Genomic DNA, 15,037 nt, shown 5'->3' with positions numbered 1-15,037 from the left:
CTCAAATCAGTATCGTGCGGCAAAAACAGATGGGTAGAAATAGACTCGTGATCATTGTATGTGTTTCTGTTGAATTTGTTTCCGTCGATACGGGACTGTAAGTGAATACCGTAGTGGCTAAGTAGAGCGAAGCATGCTTAGTTTCGTCCAATCAATTGGACTTTCTCTTCATGTGTTTTCATATGCAGGGTAGTTTAATTGGTAAAACAATTTCCCCGGTTAGGAGTTAGCTACGGGTTCGAGTCCCGTCTCTGCGGTAACATTTTCGCGGTTTTCATTACATCATTGTGTTCGCATGTCGGTTTTCCAATCTGTTTCTCCGTTAGATACTGATCATATTAAAACTAGCTCAAGGCGGCTTTACGTCTTAACAAAGTCTAAAACAAAATCGTTGTAATCTGAGTTTGAAAATACTTCCAGCGTATTTTCGCAGAGTATTTTTTTCCAGAGCCAGAAACTATTCGCTTGCGGTGCGAACGATTGTTCAACATCGATTGGCTATTAAGTTTTAAGTCGAATTGTTCGTTCTGTATCTAAATACGGCCACGTCATTTTCTGCCATTACAGTTGGATTTGTGTATAATATTGATCATATTCTTTCAAAAATACTCTGTTATCACCATATTCACAGCACATTAAATGATTTTTCAACCGACCGGACTGAAAAAAATTTTGCAACAAAGTTCTTATTTCAGACCTTTAGTAAAAATTGCTTTTGCGTTTGTGTGTTTTTAATACTTTCACTCAAAAAAAATACCCCAATAAAAAGTTTAAATACTTTGTTAAATGAAGTAAGTTTATCTCGAAATTCAATTGCAATTATCACCTCACTTGCTATTACTTTATTTTCAGAGCAAAATAGATAATAACTTTGAAATGGGCCGCAGTTTTAGATAAATTTAACTGCTCGATAAAAAATAACTGCTCGACTGTCAAATTCTAACTTAAAGTTCAAATAATTTGCAGCATGGTCCATATTCTTAGAATTAAGGAAGGAAATAAATTGCAATCGTAAAAATGCTAGCAAAATCACGGGTAGCCAGCTCGACGTATATTGAAATAACGAGTCACAAAATTAACAACAATAATAATTTTATTGAATCGCTGAACTGTTTTGCCTTTCTCATATAGATAGGTTATACAATCACTTGAAAATCAAAAATTGACCAAGTGTCATATACCATTCCACTCAGTTCGTCGAGCTGAGCAATGTCTGTGTGTGTGTTTCTCGAAAATGACTTAATCGATGTTGATCAACTTAGATTAAAATGAAAGGTCTCATGGTTCTACACGGAATTCCTGAATTTCATCCGGATTCGACTTTCGGTTCCGGAATGATAGGGTAAAGTGTGTTAAAAATTATGTACGGTCACTTAAAGAGTCGAAATGAAAAAAGTAGAGTTTTCTACATTGGTCTCGAAAGTACACTAAGGTCTCTTTTTACACGGGAGTTACGTACCGTGTTAAAAAAATCCGTGTAAAAGAAAACCGTGTTAATTGCGGAAACCGTGCAAAAAAAAACACGTGGAAAATTTGATGTAATAATTCCAGAAACCGTAGATTTGATTATTTGTTTGTTTTGTTTTGGATAAAATGTAACTTTTGATAATTTGAAGAGGAAAAAAGGCCATTTTTTAACCCCCAAATTTATGCAAGATGCACATAATTGTGAAAATGTAACTGCTATTTCACAATAGAAACGGAAATCTAAAAAACAGCCTGAGGTTACGAGAAGGGTCCAGTCATACTTGATTAAACACATTGGATGACAAATTAAAATTAGAACACTTAGGAAACGCAATGTACGATAAGCAAATTATTCTAAATGGCTCATGCCTTCTGTATAATGCATTCAGTTTTCAAAAGAACGATAATACGTACAATTAGAACCCATAAATACTTTCACTACAAAAAAAACTTGAAAATAAGTTCTTTTCAATTCCGAAGTTGCGATGTGTAATAAACACTAACGATCTTAACAGTCTTTCTTAACTAAACTGAGTGGGAAGACATGGATATTGGATGAAGATCTAAGCACGCAGCGACAGAATCAAAGGGGAAGAATTTATAGAGATGAATATGGATCAAATAAGAAAAGGTATAACAATGTGTCAAAATCATAATACTATTAGAGCTATATCATTTAAATGGGTATAAAATACTGTACTGGTCGATATGATGAAGAGTTGAAGAGATTAGTAAATTCGACTAGTTCTTCAACGCTACGAAATTCTCGATGATATCAATGACGATGCTGACATCATACACCACAACTGAGCGAAAGAGACGTTGTCATGTAATTGGCGACAAAGATTCAAGATCTGAAGACTGATTAATCATTCTACTCCCGTGAATTGTTGAACGGATGATTTTAAGTAACTTTCAAATTTTGAATTAACTCTTATAATCGTTTTCTTACAGACAACTTGTCCTCTCTTTTTGAAGTTTTCTCAAAAAACAAATGACAGTGCATTTTAAACTCCCATCAGAAACCGTGTTAATTGCGAAAACCGTGTAAATAAAAACCGTGTTAATTCCGGAATCCGTGTAAAAAAAGCCGTGTATAAAAAAACCGTTCGAAAAAAACCGTGTAAAAAGAGACCTTAGTGTATTCCAATCGGTAGCCACTATCAGTAGGCAGCCAAAAAAACCGATTCCGGCTATCCTGGTTCCCGGTTTTCGAATAACGACGGCAGATAAGAAAAGTCATATACTAAAAAAAGTATCTCACTTACTTTTCTCAGAGATCAGAGGCAGTCCGGTGTTCCTAATCTTAGGTTTAAATGAAAGATCTTATGCTCCTACCGAAAATTAAGCATATTTTTCGGATACAATTAAAATTGTCGCTAAGAGTACGATGTCAAAATCGTATAAAATCTTCAAAGTTTGAATAAAAACTAGTAGAGTTTGTAGGTCATGTTAGTTGATGGCCATACGTACCAACTTCGATTATACCGGTTCTCGAGTTCCAGTGTCCGAAATGCCTACAATAGTAGAATTCACTTTGTTTTTTTCATGGATATCAGAGAAGTGTTTCATTCTGTAGGTTATATTAGTTAATGCACAAACAATCTCTTGGTTCATTTTAAGAATCGAAGTATACCACAGTATTATATATGAGAATATGATTGATACGAGAAAAGCACCAAAAGTAGGGTCTAACACTTTTGAAAAATCAATAATTATTATCTTTCTATTTTCTGATAGTAAAACATTTCAAGAATATTCTGTGAAATTTTGAAGCCTATCGGAACAAAACTCAGAAAGTTAAGGGCCTTTATCTTTGCCGATTTCATACTATGAAGAAATAAGAGCTGCGTAACACATGGATCAATAAGTACCGAGACTAAAGCAGAGATGGCGCTCGTAGTAAACCAGTAACAACGTCTTTCTAGAGTACTAACCTTTGCTTGAAACGGGTCAAAATTTTAAATCGATCCGACCAGAAACAGCTGAGTTATCGAGGTTGGAGTAAAGTCGTTTTGTAGTTTGTTTAAAAAATGGAAAAAACCGAGTTTCGTGTTTTGATAAAACATTGTTTTTTAATGGGTAAAAACACCGTGCAAGCAAAACAATGGATTGAAAAATGTTATCCGGACTCTTGTCCATCAAAAGCAACGATTTGTCGGTGGTTCGCCGAGTTTAAAAGTGGTCGTACCGACACAAATGACGCGGAACGCTCGGGTAGAACTGTGGAAGCCGTTACACCGGAAAATGTGAGTGAAGTGACAAAAATTATAATGAAAGATCGTAAAGTGAAACTCCGTGAGATTGCTGAGATGACACAGATATCATATGGAAGTGTATTTACTATCCTTCATGGAAAATTGAGCATGAAAAAAGGTTTTTTCCAAGTGGGTGCCGCGATTGCTTTCGATGGAACAAAAACAGCAACGAGTCGATGATTCAGAAAGCAGTTTATAGCTATTTACTCGCAACAAAAAAGATTTCTTGCGTCGTTACGTGACCATGGACGAAACATGGATACATCACTACACTCCAGAGTCGAAGCGGTAGTCATCTGAGTGGCGCATAGCTGGCGAAAGCCGTCTGAAGCGTCCGAAAACGCAGCAGTCAGCTGGCAAAGTCATGGCGTCAGTTTTTTTGGGATACGCATGGCGAGATTTTCATTGACTACCTCGAAAAAGGTAAATCGATCAACAGTGATTATTATATTGACTTACTGGTGCGTTTGAAGGAGGAAATCGCAAAAAAAAACGACTGCACATGCAGAGAAAAAAAATCCCTTTTCATCAAGACAATGCACCACAATTTTACAAGTCGATGAAAACAATGGCGAAATTGAACGAATTGGGCTTTGAGCTGCTTCCCCACCCCCCATACTCGCCAGATTTAGCCCCCAGTGACTACTGGCTCTTTGCTGATCTTAAAAAAATGCTCCAGGGAAAAAGATTTGGGTCAAATGAGGAGGTCATCGCTGAAACTGAAGCTTATTTTGAAGCGAAAGATAATTTTTTTATAAACATGGTATTGAAAAATTGGAAAAACGTTGGAACCATTGTATCACCCTAAAAGGTGATTATGTTGATGAATAAAACAAATTTGCAAAAAATATGTTGTTTCCATTGTTAGTCTCGGGACTTATTGATCCATGTGTTACACAGGCCCAAGATTTCTGCTTCGATTGACTTCAAATTATTGACTTGACAAAACATTCTCGAAATGTTTCATTATAATAAAATACAAAAGAAAAAATATGGATTTTTGAGAATGTTAGAGCCTACGTGCTCCCTTGAGTAATAAATTGTTTCCTTCAATTTTAAAGACAATAAACTTTAAACGCGTTTTTCTCGAAATTCATTCAAAAACTACTGCACCAATTTTTTTCAAATTTTGCACACACTTTCTACATATAAAAAACCAGACCCCAACGTTTTCCTTTTCGTTGTTTGTTACTATGGGGTTTTACAGCTACAAAATGGCGGATTTTTTCGTGAAAAATCGTGATTTCGTGAAAAATCGTGGTCAAAAAATTTAAAAAAAATCAAACAGAAACGTTGGGGTCTAGAAAAACTTCTGCTCTAATGATACCGCTTTGATTTGTTCACTTCTGATTAGTCTGCGCTGAGATACAGTGGACACCGCAAATAATGATTTTTAAGAAGCGTCCTCAACAATGCCTTTTCACCGACTTATTTCTCAATATTTTTCCATGGAAAAATTACAAAATGTTGTTCGATTGATGCTTTTTATTATACAAAATATTTGAATTTATTTTATTGAACGATTGAACGAACGATTACTTGACAGTATGGACTGTATCGAAAATAAGCTATCCACATACATTTGTGCTGTACGCATGTCTTTGTGATTTTTATACTCAGATCATAGCATGCTGTGTGTTTGATTGTCAGCTTTCGTTTGTTTACTTGTTTGTGCGTAAGAAATTCTGCGTTTTCAAAATGTCGCGTATTGAAAAGGAAGTGAAAATTAAGGTTCTGGACACATGGCTAAGTGAAAAGGGTATTACTATGTGAAAATTGGCGAAGGTTCCCCAAAACTTGTTCCATCAGACGAATGCGGAATACGATTCGGTAATGAGGTCATCCAATGGACCGACGAAGTTATCTATCTAGGACTCACCTTTGACAGACATCTGATATTCAGGTCACATGTTGACGAAATCGTTCAAAAATGCAGCGTACTCACTAGGTCTCTGTATCCGCTGATTTGTAGAACATCTAAACCGTGCCTGAAGAATCAGATGGCTGTCTATAAACGAATCATCTACCCCCAATTGAATACGCAGTCTACGCAGTGTTTGGCCGAGGCTGTGCACGAACGCACAAACTTAGGCTTCAGCGCATTCAAAGTAAGATCTTAAAGATGATTCTAAATCTATCCCCTTGGACAAGGACTAGTGAAGTACATGAGATGGTCTCCCTGGATATACTAGAACAAAAATTCGAACAATACTGCACGAAATTTGAAGAGTGGTGCTCAACCTCTGTAATACAAATAATTCAAAATTTGTACGTATTAGGTTAGGGATAGTTATAAGTAGGTAGATATTTTATTAATAATTAAAATAAATATTATGATGAAACATTAGTATGTAAAACAAGAGTAACTAAAACACCTAGCATTAATAACGAATCGTATGAACAACAAAGATGAAAGGCCAAAGGGTCCAAACACTTGTACTGTAAAACGTTGATGTAATACACAAAAATAAGATTAATAAACAGGTATTTATGCAAAAAAAAAGTTTTCTGACCCACGTTGCAAATGCAACAACCGAGGATGACGTGGACTCGTGCACCTACAATCGGTCGGGAACCATCCAGCAGAGATAATACACAACAGCTAATATGATGGGCAAATGAAATTTCTGCCGCCGGGCCAGGATCGCAATTTCTCGTTAGAGTCGTCGGTTGTCTCATCAAAAGTCATACATTTTGAAATCAACATCGATTTGGTTGAACACTCGTTTGTGATGCTAATTCATGGCTGTTCTAAAAACATGCCTTGAATCCGTTCGGTGACTTCTGGGTGGCATGTGAGAGGTCACAAGTGCTCAAGGGACACATGAGCTAGGCGGGTTAGAGAACTGACGAATGGCGAATGATAACCATTGGCCGCCGATTGACGAATGATCATTGACCGCCAAAACATGCGTATTTCTCACGCACATTTCCGAAACTGATTTTTTGTAGCTGTTGTAAAGTAGCTAAGCAATGATGATAAAATGAGAACGCCAACACTGTAATCGAACGACTTTTTTTTTCGCGCAGCATATTGATTTAAGTTAACCTTGAAAGATTTGTTAATCAAATTTGAAACTTTTGATTTCCGTGGGAATGTACGCGAGATTTGTTTTCATTTCACTGTGGCGAATTTACGCAAATAGCTTCGAATTTGTGATGCAAGTTTAACATAACTTTGCAAGTTTATTCGTGCTTTTGTGTTTCGCTTTTTTGTTTTCGAAAATACCAGGAAGACATTGTTTCGTAAAGATACTAAAGATACTCTGCGGAAACGGTTTGATTTATTTTGATACTTAGATTCAGCTTTCGAGCATTTAGTAATAATGCAATAAAGAAACGTAAAAAATATCGGATTGTAATTTTCATGAACACTATTGATGACTACGTTAAATTTGTTACAAAGCTTTAGATGACTTTGCAAACTTGTACAACCCCTTTAATTTTTGTTTATTTTATGACAATTATAAAAAGTTCAGTTGTGAGTTTATACAGTGACTTTTCTTTCCTGTTCTACCGCATTTAGAATTACGATTTTGCTACTATACTATTTTCGATATGTTGCCAAAAGGCAACAGTATGCATTTAAGGGTTAATTTAAATTCTTCATCAATGATTAGAATATTCTTCCATTTTCGTTCCCATATCTCTCCATAGTCAATTTTTTCATAAAAAGTTAATTATCCTTATATTAATTTTTTTGGATTGTAGACTATATTCCGAATAACAAATTATATTCGGCGAATGTTTTAGGCTAATGAAGAGGCGCTGAATGGAATGGTATTAGTGGTTTTCATGATCATGACTTTGTGCTATTACTTCACAACATCGAAAAGACGCAAAGCAAAGTCATGACATTACATTCCTTTTGTGGAATTTGGTCTCTTTTTTTCAGCAACTTCAATTGCATAGCTAGAGTACTATGATGCTATTTACACTAAGAATCCTTCCAGATCGTGACTTGAACATACGTTAACTGGCTTGTAAGACCAGCGCCCTATGCATTAAACCGCCAAGCCGAGCTAATCGAAAAGACATGGTGAGACAAAAAAAGTCCACTAGATTCGGTCTGAGTCGCAAATTTACAAATTGATTTTTTTACAAATAATTGTTGATTTTATGAAGCTCTACATTAGCTTGGGGTACGTACCAGGGAATCAGAACTAGAGATTCAGAGATCTGGTTTTACAAGTCAGTTGTCGTATGTTCAAGTCCCGACCTGGAAGGATTCTTAGTGTCAGTAGGCAATGATTCTGTACGCTAAGAATCGGCTGCAAAGTCTGTTGAAACAGAAAGGTCAAATTCCACAAAAGGAATGTAATGCCAAGACTTTTCTTTTTGATTTAGAGATTTGTGCCTTACAATGTCGGGCATTATTGATAATTACAAATACGATATTACCGACGACGTGTGTACGTTTCTAGACGTTTCTAAAGTGTTAAATTCAATGTGAATGCTAGATGAATTGATTTGTTTTCATCAAAATCGTTCGCACTTACAAGCACAAAAAACACAACTTGAGAAAGAAAAATTGAAACCAGCTGTTCTTTCGGTGTGTCGCTAGGACGAATTACTAAATAATCAGCACTACAAAGTTTGCATTGATTGCTCTCGCAGAGCTCATCAAGATTGTGTGCGCACGAGCGACAACATTTGCATATGCGTCCATTGTTTTCCTAAACCAAGCAGCGATATTAATTATAAGTGAAATGTATTTTCTTCGTTTTAACAATATTTGGTCATGTCAGATTGTTGTCTTGCGTCGACCATTCTCCGTCCATTTATTTCGGGAATTTCTTAGAATTTGTTGTTGTTGAGTAACTGCTCCCTTAATCATCTCAGCTCCGTCATTTATCTCATATAGGAAATTCCTTCGTTAGAGAGAGCTAGGTCATCTCTGTTCCGTACATTGGCTCAAAAGATAAGATGATAATAGGTGCAATCGCATCTAACCTTCGCGTCACTATAATAATAGTGACGCATTTTCTTTCAATTTTTCCATTGATATTGCTTTCTTAGAACCGAAGCAAACGCAATCCATTCATTGTAAGCCAAGTAACAAGAAAAAAATGTTTACTCGACTAATTAGACGAGTATTGGTACAACGCCTCTAGTAGTAAAACACAACGTAGGCCCATAGTGACAACAATACTGATTTTAAACAACCGATGTTTTTTGACCATTAACATTCGTTTGGAATAACTAGGATTACCGTCATGCTAGACTTAGCTTAAAAACAAACATATTATGTTTTAATCTACGATATCTGACTTGTTTTGAATCACATTGTGGTTCGATGGGCTACTAATTGTTGTGTTATTTTGAAACATGTCAAAAATTATCGTTGGATATGGACCAGTAGACCTATTCAAAAACACGAAAAAAAGATCACCTTAACCGTGACACGAAGTTTGAATAAATGCAAGAAAAGGAAATGAAAACACTTTCCTGTGATCATCAACCACTTATTGCTCGAGACAGCAAGGTTGCAAAACCAATCTTGCTATAGCTAATTATGCACTGTTTGACTTCCTTGTTCAACAATAACCGAAAAAAAGCTACAATCCAATTGAATAAAAACGCGACGGCTAATAAGCATCGTCAGCCAATTTCCATTCAATGCTAATTTCGACAGGTTTTTAACACACAATCTAACAAATCGTTTCCGTTTTTTTTTTGCTGCTCGATTTCAGGTCGCGAAGATCTGTCACCCTCCAGCAGTCTCAACGGCTACTCCGGTGACGGCAACGATGCCAAGAAGCAGAAAAAAGGACCTACCCCGCGGCAACAGGAAGAACTGTGTCTGGTTTGCGGGGATCGGGCATCCGGTTATCACTACAATGCTCTCACCTGCGAAGGTTGTAAAGGTAAGTATACTGTTTGGGTTTCTTTTGAACACGGTAGCGAACTGAAAGGCTCTGGATTTGTTTTTTGTTTTTTGTTTTTCTCTCCCGTAGGTTTCTTCCGACGGAGTGTGACCAAAAATGCCGTTTACTGCTGCAAATTTGGGCATGCGTGTGAGATGGACATGTACATGCGACGGAAGTGCCAAGAGTGCCGGCTTAAAAAGTGTCTCGCCGTTGGCATGAGGCCCGAGTGCGTTGTGCCCGAAAACCAGTGCGCCATCAAGCGGAAGGAGAAGAAGGCGCAAAAGGAAAAGGATAAGCTGCAGACGAATGCAACCGTTAGTACAACGAACAGCGCCTACAAGTCGGAAATATTGCCGGTCTTGATGAAATGTGATCCACCGCCGCACGCAGCAATACCTGTAAGCACGGTTGGAACGATTTTGAGAGCTTTTCCTAATATTGTTTGTTTTGTTTGTCCTACAGCTACTACCAGAAAAACTTCTGAATGAAAATAGGCTAAGAAACATACCTCTACTGACGGCGAACCAGATGGCCGTCATTTACAAGCTCATCTGGTACCAGGACGGTTACGAGCAACCGTCGGAAGAAGATCTCAAAAGGATAATGATCGTAAGTGGCCAATTTTTAAAAGCCTATGATAGCCAACGATAGGTCGGTATTATATGTTAAATTTTACTTAACAGGGTTCACCCAACGAGGAGGAAGATCAACATGACGTGCACTTCCGGCACATAACGGAAATCACAATCTTAACAGTACAACTAATCGTGGAGTTCGCCAAAGGACTGCCAGCATTTACCAAGATTCCACAGGAGGACCAGATCACGCTGCTGAAGGTAGGTTTCATACTGAATCGTTTTAATCCCGATGAGGAAATTGCCTACATGTAGGCAATTCATTAGCTCAACTGACAGCATCAGTTGCTGAGCAGTAAGTAGGGCGTAGATACCCTTCTGTTTTTGAAGCCAACGTGATGCATGATGTTTACGACTTGGGAAACTCGTTCTGTATTTGGCGTATCTAGGAAATTAAATGCTGAATTATTCATTAAAAATAGCATATTTTAGAAATGGTCTGCATTTAAATAATAATCGATCTGTTTCAAGCTGTAAAGTTCACATGCTCGTTGTCATGTTGATAAATTGTCATGCGGGTATAAATTATTACTATTGTTCACCAGCCAATATAATGAATAGATAGTCATTATATTGGCTGAATAATCAATGGTGAAGACGTCAGGCCGAATTGAATAGCTGTTCGTACTGCAAACGAAACGTTTTGAACATTTTAGCTGCCGAAAATTGCTTTGATTTTAATGGTATTTCTAAAGGCAACAGTCTTTGTGAAAGCCTTTTCTAAACATGGTTATAAAAAATATCTCATGTACCGCATTTTTGAAGCATACATAAGATCTCCCTGGTTTGAAAAAAAAGAATGTCATTTATAAGCCACGTGCTGCAATCATTCAACAATTTTATATGATACACTTCAATCGAAATGAAATGAACAATTGAAAAATATTAGAAAAAGTACAATGCATGTTTCACTTACATAAAACAAATATATAAATGTTATGATGGCATTACGTACGAGGCATTACGTGAAAGGAACCACACAAAATATATTGAGATTGAAATCGTAAATCCAATTGTTCCTAGATCTTATATTTATTTTTAAAATTTTAAAAGATATTTTGCTTCGTCTGCCATTCTATCCAGCTCCCATTCTATTTGTTACTCCCTGAAGTTAAATGAATGTTTTAACTGAATAACTAATGGTACTAAGACTCATTTCTGACTGGTTTGAAGCCCTTCGTTTTAAATACTATTTCAAATTTACTTAACCATAAGATTAAACCAGCAGTGTGGACCAAGCAGGAAATAATACTTATTTTAAATTTCATTGTTTTAATTATTTTAAATTTTTTATTTACAAAGTTCGACAAAATCTTGTGATTTTACATCTTATTAGATGCACTTAAATGGAGTGCTGTTTTTCACACAAATTTATATTCAAGAAATGTAGAATTTTGTAATTTGAAAGTTACATGGCCTCAAAATGAATTAAATAAAAAAACAAAAGATAGATAGCAACAGCGCGACTTGAACCGAGAAGCATTAGATCACAAAGCACGTCAGTTAACCGACTGAGCGACAGAAATACTTGGTAGCTGAGTGCAGATTACATTCTAAACCTGTAATATTCTGTACGAATGGAATATTGAATCATTTGACAAGTTAAATAGTTATGAAATGTTCCGTTTTTAGAATTCCTGCACATGTTAAATTTATAATTTATTTCTGAGTATTTACTTGTTACTGCGCAGACATTTGAGAGAAAAATGGTAATTTGTGCTTCCAATGTGTTTTTGACTTCCTTCAGATAGAAAGACATTACAACCACTGTGAAAACCGATTTCTGAACCGACGGCCGAGTGTCATATACCATTCGAATCAATTCGCAAAATGACTGTGTGTATGTATGTAACATTTTTGTGCACTCACCTTTGTTAGATTGGCTGCGGCGATTTCAACGAACATAGATTCAAATGAGAGGTCTTGTGGTTCCATAAAAAGTTCCTGAATTTTTTCCGGATCCAACTTCCGGTTCCGGAATGACGGAGTATTCTTACGCATCGATTTGAGAGTATTTTCAATTAATTTCAATTTAATTAATAGCGAGCCATGTTTTATTTTGTCTGCTAAAAGTCTGAAGATGGTAGTTTGAAAGCAGTTCGCGACATACCAGTTGGGAAGCATCGCTCTAATTTGGTTTTAAAATAATACAATCCCTACTTTTGATTTAAAGCTCATGTACAGAAATGTTGCATCTTATTTAAATTTCAATAAAATTATTTTCTCCATCTTTGTATCCTGCAAAAGCAAAGCAAATTCGTCGTGGTTTTATGTCATGTCAATGTCGGAGCTCTTTCTAACTGCTATAATTTGGTAATAAACTATGCCGAGATTCTTGTTTAGCGATTTCGTGGCAATATCATTGACAGCTGGTGAAATTGTAGGATATGAATCAAGGAAGAATTTCCGTTAGCCTTTGATCATGAGCTTTAAAATTTGCGCCAAGCATAAAAATAAAACAGCTGAAGAAAAAACGCTACTGAGTTGCATAAACACTCCAACTCCATTATTGCTGTCTCAAGAAGTTTGGAAACATGACAACCACAGCGGAAATCGACAATAAAATTTTATCAGACAGAAGCGATGAAATGGCGAATACATTTTGAGAGTAGCCTATTCAAAAAAAGATTTACTACTTCTCTTTAAGAAAGAGACGAAGATTTACTGATGCCAAACCTAACCCAGTTTCCACTCTAACTGCTGTCAAACCGTTCGTTTGAAGCCAGTTTCGAACCTAGTTTTGACGTTGTTGAACTGAAAATCGAGTCAGTTTTGAACCTGGTTTTTATATCAGGTTTGCTCAAGCCCCCGTTGCTAAGTGCGAAACCATCACAGTTTCGTTGGAAGTGTTTATTTGGTGAAACTACCCTGGGTCAGTTTTGGTTTTCTCATCCGAAAACGACATGAGTTTTTTTTCAAGATTTTTTTAGCAGTCTGGAAACATTTAATGATAATTCATGTTGAAAGACTAGAAAACGAGATTTATTCTGAATATTACATGGTTTTGACAAAATTTAATTTCAATCAAGACGTTATGATTTACATAGACATGTTGAAATAAGGATTATTGTTTTCGAGTTGATCGATTGAAACAAAATATAACATACTTGTTGGCAGTTTTACTTGTCCTCTCGTCACATATGGATTGAAGTATACGTGAATGAAGTTGGGCAGCCATCTTATAATATAAGCAACAGAATAATGACTCTGCGCAACCTACGGCTTCGATGTGCTTCCAGAGTTATTGAACAGCTGATGCTGATATTATCAAGTCATGCATACACCCCAATGGGGTATCAGATCCTACAATTCGAGAGCCATAACTTTTCAATAATAGGCAGATTGCTCCTTGGCTGAAGCATTGTTGGTAATCAAAAGATCAGCTCACTTAGATGAAAACATGCGCATTTTGCACGCATCGTTGAGATTCTAGTAATAAGATCCATTGTTAGTTGCCTGCACTCCAAAAAAAAAGCGGTAATACGGTAGAATTAGTACTCAGTTACATCTTCAGCATCAGCTATACAAACGCAAGTAATGCGTGATTTGATAAGCCGGAAAGTTATGTGTATAACTCTCTACAAATTCAGGATCTTTTTTCCTCAAATAAATTTACTGCCCGGTGAGAGATGCATCCGAGTTGGTTACCCTACTTCCAGGAAGACCTTCCATTTGCAAATAGTTTGGTCAAAATTGGTCTCTGAAATCCACACCTGTTTATTTTGAACACACATAAAGCTTGCTTCATTTAGAATTGGAACAAATTTTTGCCCATATTGTGACGCTCCTGGTTGACGGATTTAGGAGTACTTGGCGCTCACGTGTCGGGAATTTTGTCAGCTTCACGTATGATTTTTGACATTCCCCAAATCGACTGTACTTTGTAAACAATCATCATGGAAGCCGAAAGAAGGGAAAAAATTGTGCACAGTTATTTGGAAAATCCATTGTGGTCTACATCTAGGCTAGCTAAACAGCTAAAATTGACCAGAAATTCCGTACGGCGCGTTATCAAACGGTATAAGGAAACACGATTCGGAAGCCTCAAGCCAATCGCCGAAGTGGAACTGTCGACCGGAAACTGCGTGGTAAGATTTTGAAGACGATTAAGAGGAATCCTAATCTGTCGGACCGTGATTTGGCCAGAAAATACGGTGCTGCCCATAGTACCGTGAGGAATCAAGTCGTATCGAGCTAGCAAACAGCCAAATCGGACCATAAAACAGAATAGTGTGGTCAAAATTCGTGCTCGGAAACTATATGACCAGGTGCTGACTAAGTTCGACGGGTGTCTTCTGATAGACGATGAAACCTATGTCAAGGCTGACTTCGGGCAAATCCCAGGTCAAAAATTCTACTTGGCAACGGCTCGGGAAGATGTTCCAGCGGTTTGGAATTCATCATACCAGTGTTAAAACCATCATAAATAAGTTTGGGGAACACTATTCTTTGGATGAGCTACCAGGAAGAGGCAGAAAACCCGGTTCTTCCAACCCAAAACTGGACCTGAAAGTGGTATCTCTAATCATGAAGAACAAATCAATGTCAATACGTGATTTGGCCAAAAAAGCAGAAACGAGTCGGAATGATCCAGCGTATCGAGAAGCGAAATCACCTGAAGACCTACAAAAAGCAGAAAATCTTGAAACAAAATGTAGAACAGAAGAAGCGAGCATCAACACGGGCCCGGAAATTGTATTCGCGTCTTTTGCAGTGTTCGGATGCATGCGTTTCGATGAACGATGAGACTTATGTAAAGGAGGACTCAAAACCCCTTCCAGGTCCACAATACATTACTGTCGTCGTT

At 36.9% G+C, this 15,037-nt stretch overlaps 1 protein-coding gene across 4 annotated transcripts in view; it reads left to right on the top strand.

Moving 5' to 3' along the window:
- LOC131439359 (ecdysone receptor) overlaps window positions 1-15,037 on the top strand; it is a 632,366-nt gene that overhangs the window by 595,977 nt on the left and 21,352 nt on the right. For all 4 annotated transcript variants that reach the window (XM_058610274.1, XM_058610275.1, XM_058610277.1 and 1 more), the window contains 4 exons: window positions 9,419-9,592; window positions 9,683-9,993; window positions 10,058-10,204; window positions 10,279-10,431. In XM_058610274.1, the coding sequence (XP_058466257.1) occupies window positions 9,419-9,592; window positions 9,683-9,993; window positions 10,058-10,204; window positions 10,279-10,431 (785 nt within the window). The remainder of the gene's footprint in view (window positions 1-9,418; window positions 9,593-9,682; window positions 9,994-10,057; window positions 10,205-10,278; window positions 10,432-15,037) is intronic.

The sequence above is a fragment of the Malaya genurostris genome, chromosome 3 (assembly GCF_030247185.1).
Source record: "Malaya genurostris strain Urasoe2022 chromosome 3, Malgen_1.1, whole genome shotgun sequence".
NCBI lineage: Eukaryota > Metazoa > Arthropoda > Insecta > Diptera > Culicidae > Malaya > Malaya genurostris.
This window is presented reverse-complemented; position numbering and strand designations above follow the sequence as displayed.